The sequence below is a fragment of the Zea mays genome, chromosome 6 (genome assembly GCF_902167145.1).
Source record: "Zea mays cultivar B73 chromosome 6, Zm-B73-REFERENCE-NAM-5.0, whole genome shotgun sequence".
NCBI lineage: Eukaryota > Viridiplantae > Streptophyta > Magnoliopsida > Poales > Poaceae > Zea > Zea mays.
Genome location: NC_050101.1, coordinates 178,287,148 through 178,301,507, shown reverse-complemented (window position 1 = coordinate 178,301,507; position 14,360 = coordinate 178,287,148). Strand labels below are relative to the sequence as shown.

General features: G+C 45.0%; 2 protein-coding genes across 3 annotated transcripts; both read left to right on the top strand.

Moving 5' to 3' along the window:
- The first annotated feature begins 2,537 nt into the window (after window positions 1–2,537).
- LOC100282721 (prenyl transferase) lies at window positions 2,538–7,821 on the top strand. Its single transcript, NM_001155628.2, has 6 exons — window positions 2,538–2,913; window positions 3,175–3,311; window positions 5,761–5,888; window positions 5,976–6,079; window positions 6,761–6,888; window positions 6,979–7,821. Exons 1-6 carry the CDS (start codon window positions 2,739–2,741, stop codon window positions 7,528–7,530), a joined length of 1,224 nt encoding a protein of 407 aa, NP_001149100.2. The 5' UTR covers window positions 2,538–2,738; the 3' UTR covers window positions 7,531–7,821.
- Window positions 7,822–8,493: 672 nt separating this feature from the next.
- On the top strand, window positions 8,494–13,271 carry LOC100191429 (putative MAP kinase family protein). 2 transcript variants are annotated; one of them, XM_035959357.1, is made up of 10 exons: window positions 8,494–8,741; window positions 9,541–9,949; window positions 10,119–10,246; window positions 10,334–10,393; window positions 10,857–11,006; window positions 11,099–11,254; window positions 11,389–11,600; window positions 11,714–11,812; window positions 12,056–12,228; window positions 12,440–13,271. In XM_035959357.1, the coding sequence occupies exons 1-10, from the start codon at window positions 8,718–8,720 to the stop codon at window positions 12,832–12,834; spliced, it is 1,806 nt and encodes a 601-aa protein (XP_035815250.1). In that variant the 5' UTR covers window positions 8,494–8,717; the 3' UTR covers window positions 12,835–13,271. The 2 variants fall into 2 exon arrangements, with proteins under 2 accessions (XP_035815250.1, NP_001130334.1); NM_001136862.1 differs by having other exon boundaries at window positions 8,558–8,741; window positions 12,437–13,077.
- Window positions 13,272–14,360: the final 1,089 nt, after the last annotated feature.

The window sequence follows — 14,360 nt, the reverse complement described above, 5'->3', positions numbered from 1 at the left end:
GGATCCGCTGCAGGAGCGTGCAAGCGCGAGATCGGATCGGCTTGGCACGACCCCTAGCGAGCAATGCTAGGCGGATCTGGGAGAGCTGCACCGCGCCCCCGCGCCACGCGCTGGCAAGAGCAGGCAGAGAGGGGCTCTAGGGTGACTGCAGAGATGGTGAGAGACAGTTACCGGATTAACGGAGGATCCACGGTGAGGAGGCGAGGTGCGGTGAGCTCAGGCAGGCAGAGAAGAGCAAAGGAAGAGAGAGCGGTGGTGGTGATGGTTCTGTAGGGTTGCTCCCGTGGCCGTGAACCTCTTGGCTCAAAAATGACCTTGAACCTCTTGGCTCGCGACGGGTGGGAATCACGCCGAGCGCCGGTTTTCTCCCGTGGCCACCATCACCGCCTGCGCGCGCGCTAGATTCAGGTGTCTAGTTCGAATGGGGCTACGTCGGAGTCGTCCTTAGAGTCCTCGACGAGGGGAGGGAGAAGAGAGAGGTGGGCATCGACGGGAGCGCTATCGAGGGGCAGAGGGAGAATGGAGGTGGCGGCGGCTGGAAGCAAAGGGAGGGGTTAGGGTTTGCCCCCACCTAGCCTTCCGCCTCTGGACCCGGGCCCAACGACGACGATGGAGTGAGGCGGAGGGGAGGAGTCGGGAAAGGCTAGGGGACGGGACTGAACTGCTCCTTTGCCATGGGCCGCCATCAGATCGACAAGCGCAGCGACCTCGTGCGGGAGGCGCTACGATGCTGGGGGTAGGGGTGCGGACGGGGGATGGAGTTGTCGCGCGTGGCGCGGCGGTGATGGTGGGGTGTCACGGATGGGGGCGGGGATGGCGGCGGCGGGGCTGGAATATCACGAGCGAGATCGCGGGAGGCAGAACACGCGCAATGTGGACGCCTACGGTAAGGAATTATAGAGTAGTAAAGACAAGTGTTCATTTGCTCGGGCGAAGGACCACAATTATATTTTAGGAATGTTAATGACACTTGCTTTCTCTACTTACTGTGGTGTGCTCCGACGCCTTCATGTTAGTGTCCGGTTATTGATCGCCACAATTAAGTTTCTGTGCTACATCAAATTAGACAACTACTTCAACCAACACTATGTCTACCTTCGATGGTCTACAATAGCACTCCATTTCATTACTTGCGCTCGTGGGTTATAGGAGAGTATGCCTCCAAAACGACTGTCATCCATGTGTTTATTTGCTCGTTTATTTGCTCGAGTAAAGGACAACAAATACGTTTTTGGAAATGTTAGTGGCACAACTGCTTGCTTCCTCTACTCACTCGTGTTGAGCTCCATCATCTCTGACTCGATGTTTAGTTGTTGATTGTCGTAGCTACATTCTTATACAGCATCATGCGGAACGACTACTTCGATTGGTGATATGTGTGTCTACTTTTTTATAGTTAACATGCTAAATTCACACATGCTTCTTTATAGTGTCACCAACATCTATAATGGATTTTCTAGATTAAAATGCAACTAAAAATGTATAATTTCTAACAATCCAGAAAATGATAAGGCTTTCTCGACTACTAGCTTTGCAAGTATGTTGAAACCAAAATTTTCAAATGGAACTCACTATAAACAATGGCATAAGAGATGATTATTATGGTTTAACTATTATGTATTGTTATTTTGTTGCAAAATCTATGACACCTAGACCTCACTCAGCTAAAGAGGAGCGTGAGCGTGTGTTTCAGGATACTGACACTATGTTCAAGAAAACAATAATTGGCATGCTAGAAGATTTTATAGTTGATGCTTATATGACAATGTTCACTGTAAAATGGCTGATGGTTGTTCTGTAGTAAAATAAGCTCATCAAATACATATACCGGTGAAAGAACTTGATATTTTGTTTGTGTGTTGCTGGATAAGTTTATGGCAGGCTATATCATTGTTAAGCTTCCACAAACTTGAACATATTTTAATACTTCTCTCAAACATAGGAGACAATAACTTGCCACCACCGACCTTATCGGCTCTTTAGATCCTTAAGAGAGAATGAGAGTAAAAGACGTCAGCGAAAATAGAGATGATGATGGGATTTGTAGAACCCATGTGGTGCAAATTTCAAACAAGAGTTCAAACAAAAGAACACACTCCTTTTTAAAGAAGATGGTAAAAAAAAAAATTCAACTGTTTCACTTGTGACAAACCCAGATATTACGTTAGAAAATACTTGAATGCTAATTCAAAAGGAAACAAGAAACCTGCAAACATAGTTGAGGCTGGTCGGAAAATTTGAGGTATGGTGGAGAAGAATGCACGTTGAAGAAAGGGGAGAGGATGACGGCTGGGTCCTCATTAAATTGAGATTTGAGATGGAGAGAGGGGTTGTAGCAGGGACATTTTTGGGCATACAAAAATACTGACGCCTGCATATGGGCCCAGCTAAAACGTACAAAATAGCACGTCTTACGTTCCACAAAAAATTATAGTAACACATTTACAATATTATAAATTGTAACAGTACTTTTTTCAGCTCGCAAAAATAAAATGTCACCCTTTAGGTTTAACACTAAAATTTCTCGTGGATTCTATGGCCAGCGTAGGTACACAAAGCCCCTTTCTCCTCCGCATGCTCATATTTAAATCCCACAGTGCGTGCTGCCCGAAAGATTTGGGTATCCCTGCCTCCGTGGTAGAAGTCCTGGCAGCTCCAGCTCCAAGCGCATTAGCTCGACCTAATTCCTTCTTCAACTGTTGTGTACTTGTGTGGGTGTCTCTCTCCCTCTGCCCGAGATGTTGTCTCTGAGCTGCAGCTGCCCAGGGGTGTCGTCCATGAGCAAGACGGCGCTCGATTGGGGGCACCTGGTGGCCTCCTGCCGCAGCCGCTGGCACGGCGCGCGGGCGCCGCCCAGACGGCGGCGCACGCCATGTGTTTGCTTGGTTGCCTTACCGACCACTACCCAGCCTGGTCTGCTTCTCTCCTCTCTCTCTCTCTCTCTCTCTCTCTCTCTCTCTCTCTCTCTCTCTCTCTCTCTCTCTCTCTCTCTCTCTCTCTCTCTCTCTCTCTCTCGTTTCTGCCGCTTAAACTTAAGGACTTAATTGCCTTGCCATGTAAAATCCGATTGATTCTTTATCTAAAAAAACTGAAAATCTATAAAGAAAACAGTGTTTTAGCTTGGTTTCAGTGGCAGTGCTGGAGTGATATGCTTACCCGTGTGTGTGTGTGCAGGCCCTGCTGCTGTTGATGTGCCCTCACGGACGGTTCCTGCTGTCACAACATCAAGCGCCCCTGAACGCATTTCTGTTTCTGCGCTGCTCGAGGTTGTCTCAGACGACTTGCTCAACCTCAACAACAATCTCAAATCGGTGAGCTTATTCTCGAATTCTATAAGCGATACAGTTTAGGACTTTGGGGCCCTTTTCCTTTCCCTTCTTTTCAGACTTCAGAGAGCACATGTTTAAGCTATGCGCACGTGACCGTCAAATTTCTCCTTTTTCGTGATTGCAATTGATAGCATATATATAGTTGTGATTTGACTTGTGGGAAAGGCCATTAATGCATTACTCATATCCGACATGTTTGCAGCCAAAGGTTACGCATTTCCTTTGCTGTTTCTTTAGAAAATGCATTCAAATCTATATAACCAGCATGTTAACGGGCTACATCATCCGTTTGCCTTCGGCTTAGACATGTTCCTCGAGCGTTCCTAGTTCATGGAATTTCCTCAAGGTAAAATATTCAATGAAACTCCAAATAAAATTGGTAACCATCATATGCTATCCTTAACAGTGCATGGCAGCACCTGATCTTTGAAGTGCCCTGTAAAATGATAGGAATATAGAGACAACTAAAGACATTAAAAGCATATGCGTTTCTTCCTGTATTGGTCTCATATTTGATGACTTGGAGCTTAGATCACCAAGAGTGGGCTGATGGATTTTGCAGTTCCGTTCGCTCTAACTTGTCATTTTTCTGTGGTCTCCGTAACTTCTACCACTGTTTTTTGTCCTTTTTCTGCAAACTTCACTTTATTTTTTCAATTTGACATGCTTTGAGAACTTATGTATTTTTAGTTTCATAGATCCATCAATCCGACTAAAATATCAAATAGGTTATTTTTTCTTGAACACGTATAGAACTGAAAATAAGTACAGTCAATACTTGAGCACTTTCCCAGTCCTCATGATCCCTAGGCTCCACCAGGCCTCCGAAATTTTGTCTCTGGCACATTCCTCAAGTGCTCGTAGTTCACGGAATTTCTTGAAGACAAAATATTCTCATGAAATGCCAAAGTAAAATAAGTAACAATCATATGCTATCAGCAACTGTCTAGTTCCATGGTTGCGCCGGCTCTTCGAAAGTGGTATGAAAATGACAGGAATACATATATTATTAGGCATTAATAGTTGCTTCCATCCTTTTCAAGGGAGCATGTATTTTCTTCATGTAGTGGTCTCATTTTTGACAAGTTGGAGCTCAGAACACCATAAGTGTCCGGTGGAATTTGCAATTATGCTTACTATAACTTGTCATTTTTTTGTGGCCTCCACAGCATCTTTGGCTGCCCTTTTTGTTCTTTTCTGCAAGTTTTTCGTTTCTTCAATGTTAACATGCTTCGAGATCTCAAGTAGGACTGAAAGTAAGAAGTACACACAGTCACACACTCATACTTCAGCGCTTCCCCACTCCTCATATCTAGGATCCACCAGGCCTATGACATTGACTCAAAGTGAGTCACGATTATTATTTTCTAAAGGTGTGATATCCAGTGGAGCTTAGTTAGGACCAAAGAAGGCCATTGCCACCCCTAAGCTAGACAAATTCTTAATGGAGCATCTATTTTTATTCATTTAAGTGTTGACAAAAAAAACTTGACTTGTAGGGTATTAGACAACCTCTGGTACCTTCTGACACAGGTTGAGAAAACCCATGAGGCCTGAACCTCAGCCTTAGACGTGTGATTTGGCGTGAGGTAGATGAGGGGATCTTTTTAACCCTAGCCTGAAATTCGCTTTCACACGGAGTCAAACTCAAGACCTGAGGAGTGCTACTCAGACCATCTAACCAACTCAGCTAGAGGCCCTTTCGCTGACAAGAAACTAATTTGTCCCCCTCTACTTTCATCTCATGTTACATTCCCCCACTTTTTTTCCTGTCCAAGCTCCACCATTGGTGATGTCCATGTCTTCGACTAAGACCTTGATCTTTGACAAATAATAAGTTTCATGCACACAACAACTCTCCTAAACGCTTAAAGTTTTGACAAAGGTGGACAATATATTCATACTACACATTTTTGGTTGAATGCAAAAAAATATTTTCCTTAAGAACTTAGAGTAAGGACTTGAGCTTTGACAAATAATAAGTTTCATACACATTGCAGACGATATACTCATACTACACATTTTTTATTGAATGCAAAATCTATTTTCCTTACGAACTTCTTAGACTAAGGCCTTGAGCTTGGACAACATAATAAGTTTCATGCACACAACAACTCTCCTAAATGCTTCAGGTTATGGGAAAGGTGGTCGATATGCTCATACTACACATTTTTGGCCCTGAATGTAAAAAAAAACATTTCCCTTAAGAACTATATGATGATACATCACAGCTTTACAGTCGTCTATAGATCTTTGTTATTCATATAAATAAGGCCTAAAATTTCAGAACATTTAAATCAAATATTACGCCTGCTCTAATTTGCAATCTGCAACAGGTACACATGACTGTTGAAGGTTATTTTATCAGTTCGTGCTTAATGAGCTCTGATAGTATTATCTCCCACAGTGATCACTGATATAACTTCAACAGCTTGTTGGTGCAGAAAATCCAGTTTTAGTTTCTGCAGCAGAACAAATTTTCAGTGCTGGTGGAAAGAGGTTAAGACCAGCATTAGTTTTTCTGGTATCGAGAGCAACTGCTGAATTAGCTGCTTTGCCGTAAGTTCCTTTCTGTGCTATAGAGTTACCACTTCGTATCATGATTTTTAGTATTAATCACACAGATATTTTGGTTTTGCAATCCAGGGAGCTAACTACAGAACATCGGCGCTTGGCTGAGATCATAGAGATGATTCATACTGCAAGTCTAATACATGATGATGTCATAGACGATAGCGGGATGCGAAGAGGTATGTATAAATGTTGTTTTTTCAGGAACACGTCAGCCGTATTGTCAAAAGAGAACCATTGATTGATCATGCTCTCTTTCCCATTTTCATTTTAGATCTCATAGTAACATTTGTTTAATGTTTTCCGGGCATGTCTGTGCATGGTTGTACCTTTTTTTTTTGCTTTTGAACTCTGGAGACATACATTGCATTACACTGGAAGTTCCAAATTCGTTATGTAATTTTTACACCTCTCTTTGCTGGTGCTTGTTACATTTTAGAGCACGTTCCTTTACACACAGTGGCATTCACTTCATCATATTGTAATGGTTTCGTGAGGGTATCATTAAGTTGACCGGTTAGATTGGATCGGAAAAGGGTAGCTGACCTTACTAGTGATTTCGTGTATAGTGTTAATTAAAAAAGGAACGTTTTTTTTTTCATCATGTTCATTTCTATTTTTATTTAAAACCTCTTGGAAACATTTGTCTGGTATTTTCTGGGCACGTCTGTCCATGGCATTTCTGAATCCGTGTCTCGTTTTTCCCTCTGTTTGCTAAATGCTAGTTACCTTGTCGCATTCGTACGTGATGCAGGAAGCTTCATGTATGTTTTCCTTTACGCGCAATGCTATTCATCATACTCAATGCAATGGTTTGGTGTGGTGTAATAAGTTGACCGATTTATGATCTATTTCTGCAGGGAAAGAAACAATCCACCAGCTGTACGGCACACGGGTGGCTGTGCTCGCTGGCGATTTTATGTTCGCGCAGTCTTCTTGGTTCCTAGCAAACCTAGAAAACATTGAAGTCATCAAGCTCATCAGCCAGGTACTGTTACGTTGGCGCTTTGTTTAATTACCTCGAGGGAGGGAGGTTCAAAGGGATTTTTTTTTTTAAAATTTGGTGTTGTAGTAACAGGTAATTAAGGATTTCGCGAGCGGCGAGATAAAGCAAGCGTCGACGCTTTTCGACTGCGACGTGACCCTGGACGACTATCTGCTGAAGAGCTACTACAAGACGGCCTCCCTGATCGCGGCGAGCACGAGGTCCGCGGCCATCTTCAGCGGCGTGGGCAGCGGCGTGTGCGAGCAGATGTACGAGTACGGGCGGAACCTGGGTCTGGCGTTCCAGGTGGTGGACGACATCCTGGACCTGACGCAGTCGGCGGAGCAGCTCGGGAAGCCGGCGGCGGGGAGCGACCTTGCCAAGGGCAACCTGACGGCGCCCGTGATCCTGGCGCTGCGGGAGGAGCCCCGGCTGCGGGGCATCATCGAGTCCGAGTTCTGCGAGCCCGGGTCCCTGGCGGCCGCGGTGGAGCTCGTGCACAGGGGCGGCGGGATCCGGAGCGCGCGGGAGCTCGCGGAGGAGAAAGGCGGCCTGGCGTTGCGCAGCCTGCAGTGCCTCCCGAGGAGCGAGTTCCGGAGCGCCCTCGAGCGGGTGGTGCACTACAATCTCCAGCGGGTTCGGTAGAGGAAGGTGCTGTGCTTCCATGTGGCAGTGGCATGGCAGTGCGTGTTGTTTAGTGTAACCGACACTGCCGCGTGCCCACCAACCTCGTGGAGCATGCATCTGTAAGGTTCTCCATTTCTTTGGGGGGTGAGTGAGGGCACTAGTAGCATGGTGTGCAGTGGTTGTGAGGTTCTATTGTTGTTGTAACTACAAGCAGGTAAACTGTTCTGGACGACACCACGATGTATATGTACATATGAAATGCACTGCTGCTGTGGGATGTATGCAATGAGCCAATGAGTAGGTTTATCTCACAATCATCAGCTGATGCTAGCTGATGGCGATCCTCCTCTTGTATGCTCATGGGTGAATCAGGCGCCGCCACGCGCGCGCCTGGCTCGAGCCTGAGCCTGTGGTTCGGTTGGGTTTCTTTTTCTGGTGGTCGGTGATCGCTTGAAATGTGATTCGAAGGCAAGCTTGGCATCGGCTGGCGTTTCAATTCCACCACAGGCACCCGCCACCAAACTAATCACACGGGCCACGGGTGCGGTGCGGTGCGGTGCAGGGTGCTCCCGGTAAACCTACTACACCCACCCACCACCCATCGCGGACGCAAAACGCAAATGCCATGCGCCGACACTAAAACGCAACAGGGACTAGTTATCTGCCGTACACCACCCAACACCTGTGAGGCTGTGAGCCTGTGACACCAAAATAATTGGATGCTAAGACGCGTACCATTTCATGGTGCTACTTACACTAGTGGTTTTATTTCATACTGTACATGAATATCCTTTTCTGTAAATCCACCAAAAGAAAAGATTGACTTGGGCGCCGTGTTTTCAAAAGCCACTAGTAGTGTTGGATGTGGACCACACAGGAGATGCAGATCGGACGGTGGGCAAGCGCCCAGCACCACACCACCCCACCCCGCACCAGGCCCGGGCCCCCATCATATAACGGCCAACAAGCCACGAGCGACACGAAAGAAATCTCCCTCCCGTTCCCTTTCCTCCCCCGCTCCGCCTTTCCCTTTCCTCCCCCTTCTCTTCCTCTCTCCTCTCCTTGGGGGCGCGGCGAGATCGGGCGGAGGAGCCCTACCGCCCCCCCTCGCCGCAGCGGAGGCGGGTGCTCAGCTCCGCGGAAGGTTAGAGGTGCGGGGCTGCGTTTGGAACCGGCGGTGGGCGCGGGAGATCCGGCCAGCGGGGATGCAGCAGGACCAGCGGAACAAGGTGTGGCCGCCGCTTCTTCTTTCTTAGTGCTTGCTCGTAAATTTCGCCGTTTCCTTGCCAACGTTTCAAAAACACACAGACAGACAGTTGCTGCGCGCTGCTAGCGTTGGTGCTTCATTTAGATTTCGGTTCCGGGCTGCTGCTGCTAGTGCGTGAGCCATCGGTCGATAGTTTCCGGAACAGAACACCTCTATTTTTTTGTTGTTGTTATTTTTGAATCCTTATGCCTGTTCGAAAAGTTCTGACGGGACTCTACTCCACGCGGTTCTTCCGTGCCCATACCATTAGTGGAGTCTAGATTCGATCTGGACACCGCTTTGAATCGGTGGTGGATGTAATGAAAGAAGGCCGCCCAATGCCGCGTGAGCTGAACGGGAGATGAGCTGCAGACAGCTCTCACCTCCTCACATGCAAAAGTTGACCATTTTTCGTGCCGCTTCGAGATGCCATCTGTCCCCAGGATTGAACGCCACCGCTGTCCGTACTACTGAGTCCTGAGTCCCGTCGGCGCGCATGGTTGTTCGCACCCACTTTGCTTGCGGTGCTTCGTCTCGTCGGACACACGATTCCATTAGTAAAAGTAAAACTCCTCTGTCTGTCTGTTTGTTTGTTTGTTTTCTGCACACGGTTACTGCATTATGATGACAGCTTCTGCCCGTTCCGATTCCGTTTCGGTTTCATGTCACGTTTCATGTTCCTTCCGTTTCATGTCCCGTTTCGGTTTCCCAAACTGAGCATTCAAGTAGTCTGCAGTGGGGGTTTCTCGAAACAGCTCATTGATCTAACAGTCGTGTTGCAGACTTCTGCAGAGGTCGACTTCTTCACAGAGTACGGGGATGCGAACCGGTACAAGATCCAAGAGGTCATCGGCAAGGGAAGCTACGGGGTCGTCTGCTCTGCCATCGATCTCCACACTCGGCAGAGGGTGGCGATCAAGAAGATACATGGCATCTTCGAGCACGTCTCCGATGCCGCGAGGATCCTCCGCGAGATCAAGCTTCTGAGGCTCCTGAGGCACCCTGACATTGTCGAGATCAAGCACATTATGCTGCCTCCCTCGAGAAAGGACTTCAAGGACATTTTCGTTGTTTTTGAGCTCATGGAGTCCGACCTCCACCAAGTTATAAAGGCCAACGATGACTTGACCAAGGAGCATTACCAGTTCTTTCTCTATCAGTTACTTCGGGCCCTCAAATACATTCATACTGGTAGGACACCTCTGCCGCTGTATATGCCAGACATTTCCCCGAATCTCCCAAACATGGGAGTGTGCATTTTAGTTCAGTTATAACCCCTTTCATCTCCTTGCAACTCGCAGTGAGCATTCGATTGCATATAGCCATAGTTTATGCTGATTCTGAAATTACATGGTTGCAGCTAATGTTTACCACCGTGACCTCAAGCCCAAGAATATTTTAGCAAACTCTAACTGCAAATTGAAAATATGTGACTTTGGACTAGCCCGAGTCGCATTCAATGATACCCCAACAACAGTCTTCTGGACGGTATGTAAGAAACAAATACTCAGCTCATTTTTCATTGGATTCGGATATTAATGTATATCGCATATTGATGATACATATGCCTTGCAGGATTATGTTGCAACAAGGTGGTACAGAGCTCCGGAGCTCTGTGGATCCTTCTTCACCAAGGTGAGCTTTCTAGTTACATACCATTACTTATTATATTCACTAATAAGCAATGTTTGACGGTCCCATAATATGAATTACCAATTCTGATTGTTTGAGAATACTATTCACTCATGGAGAGTTGCTCTTTAGTGTTTTGTTATGAGTGGTTCTATCCAAATACTATGAGTCTGGATAAAGATTCTCATAGTAATTTCACATTGGAGATATTCATTAAACTCTGTCAGTTATGAGTGGTTCTGTCTGCCATTTTCAGTATGTGGTTTATGTTTATGCATGGATCAATCTGATTGATATTTAACTTCTTTGTCCCTATTATGCACAAATAGGAACAAATAACCTGCTGAACTGCTTTACGATAATCAACATTTCTTACTATTATAAGAACAATTTGCTTTTTATATAAATTATCGCCAGACTGTATACTGAATGTGCTTTATATTGATGCTATCCCCCAAAAATGCAGTATACACCAGCTATTGACATTTGGAGCATTGGATGCATATTTGCTGAGGTGTTGACAGGGAAGCCTTTATTTCCTGGTAAAAATGTTGTTCACCAGCTAGATTTGATGACTGATCTTCTAGGTACACCATCAACGGACACAATTTCTCGGGTATAGTGCTAAAACCAAGGAAACAATATTTTTAGTTTGTGTCATGGCTCAGGGACTCCTAAGCTGAACTTGTTCTTTTTATTCCTTTTCAGGTTCGGAATGAGAAAGCAAGAAGGTACTTGAGCAGCATGAGAAAGAAGGACCCTGTTCCATTTTCCCAGAAGTTTCCCAGTGCAGATCCTTTGGCACTTAAACTGTTAGAAAAACTATTAGCGTTTGATCCAAAGGACCGTCTGACAGCAGAAGAGGTAGTCTTTTGCTGCTGTCTCATCTTAAAACTTCTTTGTGTCTAATTTTTCTCTATGGATCTAGATCTGAGATGTTGCTTTCAACTTTACTTTGTAATCCTTAGTATTTGTAACATCTCTTTCAATTGTTTCAGGCATTGCGTGATCCATACTTCAAAGGTCTTGCCAGGGCTGAAAGAGAACCATCCTGTCAGCCAATCAGAAAAGTGGAATTTGACTTTGAGCACAAAAGAATGTCAAAGGAAGAGATAAGAGAGTTGATATTCCGCGAGATACTGGAATATCACCCACAACTGCTGAGTAGCTACATTAATGGCACAGAGAGGACAACCTTTCTCTACCCAAGGTTTTAGCTTTTCTGTGTTTGCACATGTATGTTGCTTTGCACATGCATGTAATTGCTCATGTATCCATTCGTTTGAACACTTGACGGAACAGTTGCTGGCTATTTTTATGCAGTGCTGTTGATCAATTTAAGAAGCAATTTTCTCATCTTGAAGAGAGTGGTGGTAACGGTCCATCAGTTCCAACGGACAGGAAACATGCATCCCTTCCCAGGTAAATAGGGCATCATAGTCTTGATTTCATTCTCACACTGCTTTGAGGTGCAATTTCAAGTACATTTACATCTTAGTTTCTCTCCATATTAAGGTTCTCCCTTGTGGCCTGAGTGCCCAATGGTAAGGAGTAGCCGGGAAAGTTGCTCCCACTTGTCTGGGCTTCTGTCCTTTTGTCACTGTAATTTAGTTGAGTGAAAGCTTTTGCTTTTTGGTTTTGCTAATCCGCAGCTTCATTTTGTAGGACCACTGTGGTTCACTCGAATCCAATTCCTGCCAAAGAACAACCTCTTGGTGCCTCATCAAGGGTTAGACCAGTCTCTGATGATTCATGTAAGAACCCTTGGGAGAAAGGAAGTGGTCCTGGAAATGTTCCCAGGACATCTCTGACTCCACAAGGGCTGCAAGCACAAGCAGGTATTTCCGTGTTCACTTACTGCCAACTTCCTCTGTTCCAAATTGCAAGTCAGTCGTTTGGGCTTAGATACAGAGCAAAAACTATGTTATCTACAAAAACCAAAACGACTTATAATTTGGTACGGAGAGAGTACTACAAATGATCTGTTGATATTTTCTGACTTACGATGGCCCGCCCTGTTCTGAGATTGTTTTCCATTTGCCATAGCAGGATCAGTAAGAGTTAATGGCCCAGTGACGGATTCAAGGTATCCTCCTCACCAACAGATCCCACAAGCATACGGTTACCGCCAAATGCCTGCAAGGTTGGACAGTACCAACCCATCGCAGGCCATGGGAGGTTACACGCTGCAGTCGCAGAAGGCCTATGCTTGTGCAAACGGCAAAGGCTCGCCTGATGTGGCCGTGAACATGAGAGCTCCCCCCTTCCATCTCCCAGCTGGACCAAAGAAGAACCCATTAGATAGGATAGCACCTGACACCACCGACATATACACAAGATCCCTGAACGGCATCGTCGCCGCCGCCGCTGCATCAGTGGGCGCTGGCGCTGGTACTCACCGAAACATCGGCGTTGTGCCATCTGGCATGTCAAGGATGTATTAGCTGCTGCTGAAATGCTGGCAAATCCTACCTAGCCTTGTGGCCACAGCTTCTCCGGGACTAGCCGGCAAGGCTACAAGGAGTGGGCATGTGGTGCAAGGAGTGATTCATAAGAGGTGGTCCCGTGGTCTTGGACTCCTGGACATGTTCTTAGGTCACGTGTTGAGGCGGAAAAATGGCGCCATTTTGCGCACAACTGAAGGTTTGATCGATTCATTTGATTCAATTGAAGCTAATGTATTTGCTAATAGTAAAAGGACGCTGATCCAAGGGAAAGGCTGGAGAAATTCTGACATAAATGCAACATAGGCCGTTGGCCGTTGCAGTGGGACCTGAGGGCGTGTGTATACAATGTATTATTCTCGTTTTATCGACCGTCACATCTGGTATTATCATGCTATCAGCCACCTTTAATCTTTATCTACCACAACAGTTCAATACATTGTCTTTACTGTTAACCTACATTCGCCTTAGCGCCTTAACCACCTTTACTTTATACTAACTCCATTTGTTTTTATTTAACGCTGGCTAATATAACTTTACACTAAAACAAGTCAAATATTAAAAACCGGAGGCAGTATATTTTTTAGTTAGAACAAAACACGAAATAAAAATATATCCATGTATAAAAATTATATAATTCATAAAAAAGCAAATGAAATGTAAAAACTACAAACAACAAAATTGACATAATTCATAAAAATAACTGATACACTGTTACTCTTCGGCATCTTTCTCTCCCGTCTCTTTGTACTTTTTTGCGTCTTTGTCTAAGTCAACATTTGAGTGATCCAACAAATTATTTAATTATTCAAATAATTTAGATTGAGTCATCCTCTACCTGGTCTGTACAACTTGCTCAATAGTTTTTCTCCATAACTCTAGACTAGCTGCTACTTGTTGCTATTTATAAAATAATCGTTTAGTTTTATAACTTTCGATCTTGGATGTAGTGTTTCTCATTTGCGTAGAGTGTTAGTTATTTTGGAATAAATTTTAAATCTTAGAAAGTTGTTTGTTTTGGGACACAAGAAGTATATGTATAGAAAAGTCAAAAAATTTATAACAGAATGAAAGGAGTACATGTATAATCCCCAATAAAAAACAAACAACATGTTCCTTGGGCTTAAAGCCACCCGTTTGGGCGGCTGCTGCCACCATTCCAAGAATCAATACATTATACAAAGAATCCATTACGATACTGAATACAAAAATTCTCAGATGTAAAACCAAAACCGAACTGAACTATAAAAAAACTAAAATTTTGGTTCGATTTAATACAGTTCGGGTTTAGCGTAAAAAAAAGTGCCCGCCCTAAGACTCGCGAGGCTGTGTAAACAAGCGGAGCTGTTATTACTGCTAGACTGGAGAGTACTACTGTTACTACCACGGTTTACAAAACCGTTCCAGAGTTAAAAACCGCCCCCCACCGGTAACGGTTTACCAACGGTAAACCGGTAAAAACCGGTAAAAACCGATCGGTTTGACCAACTCAAATCAATTTGAATTTGAACTGGTTTACCGGTGAA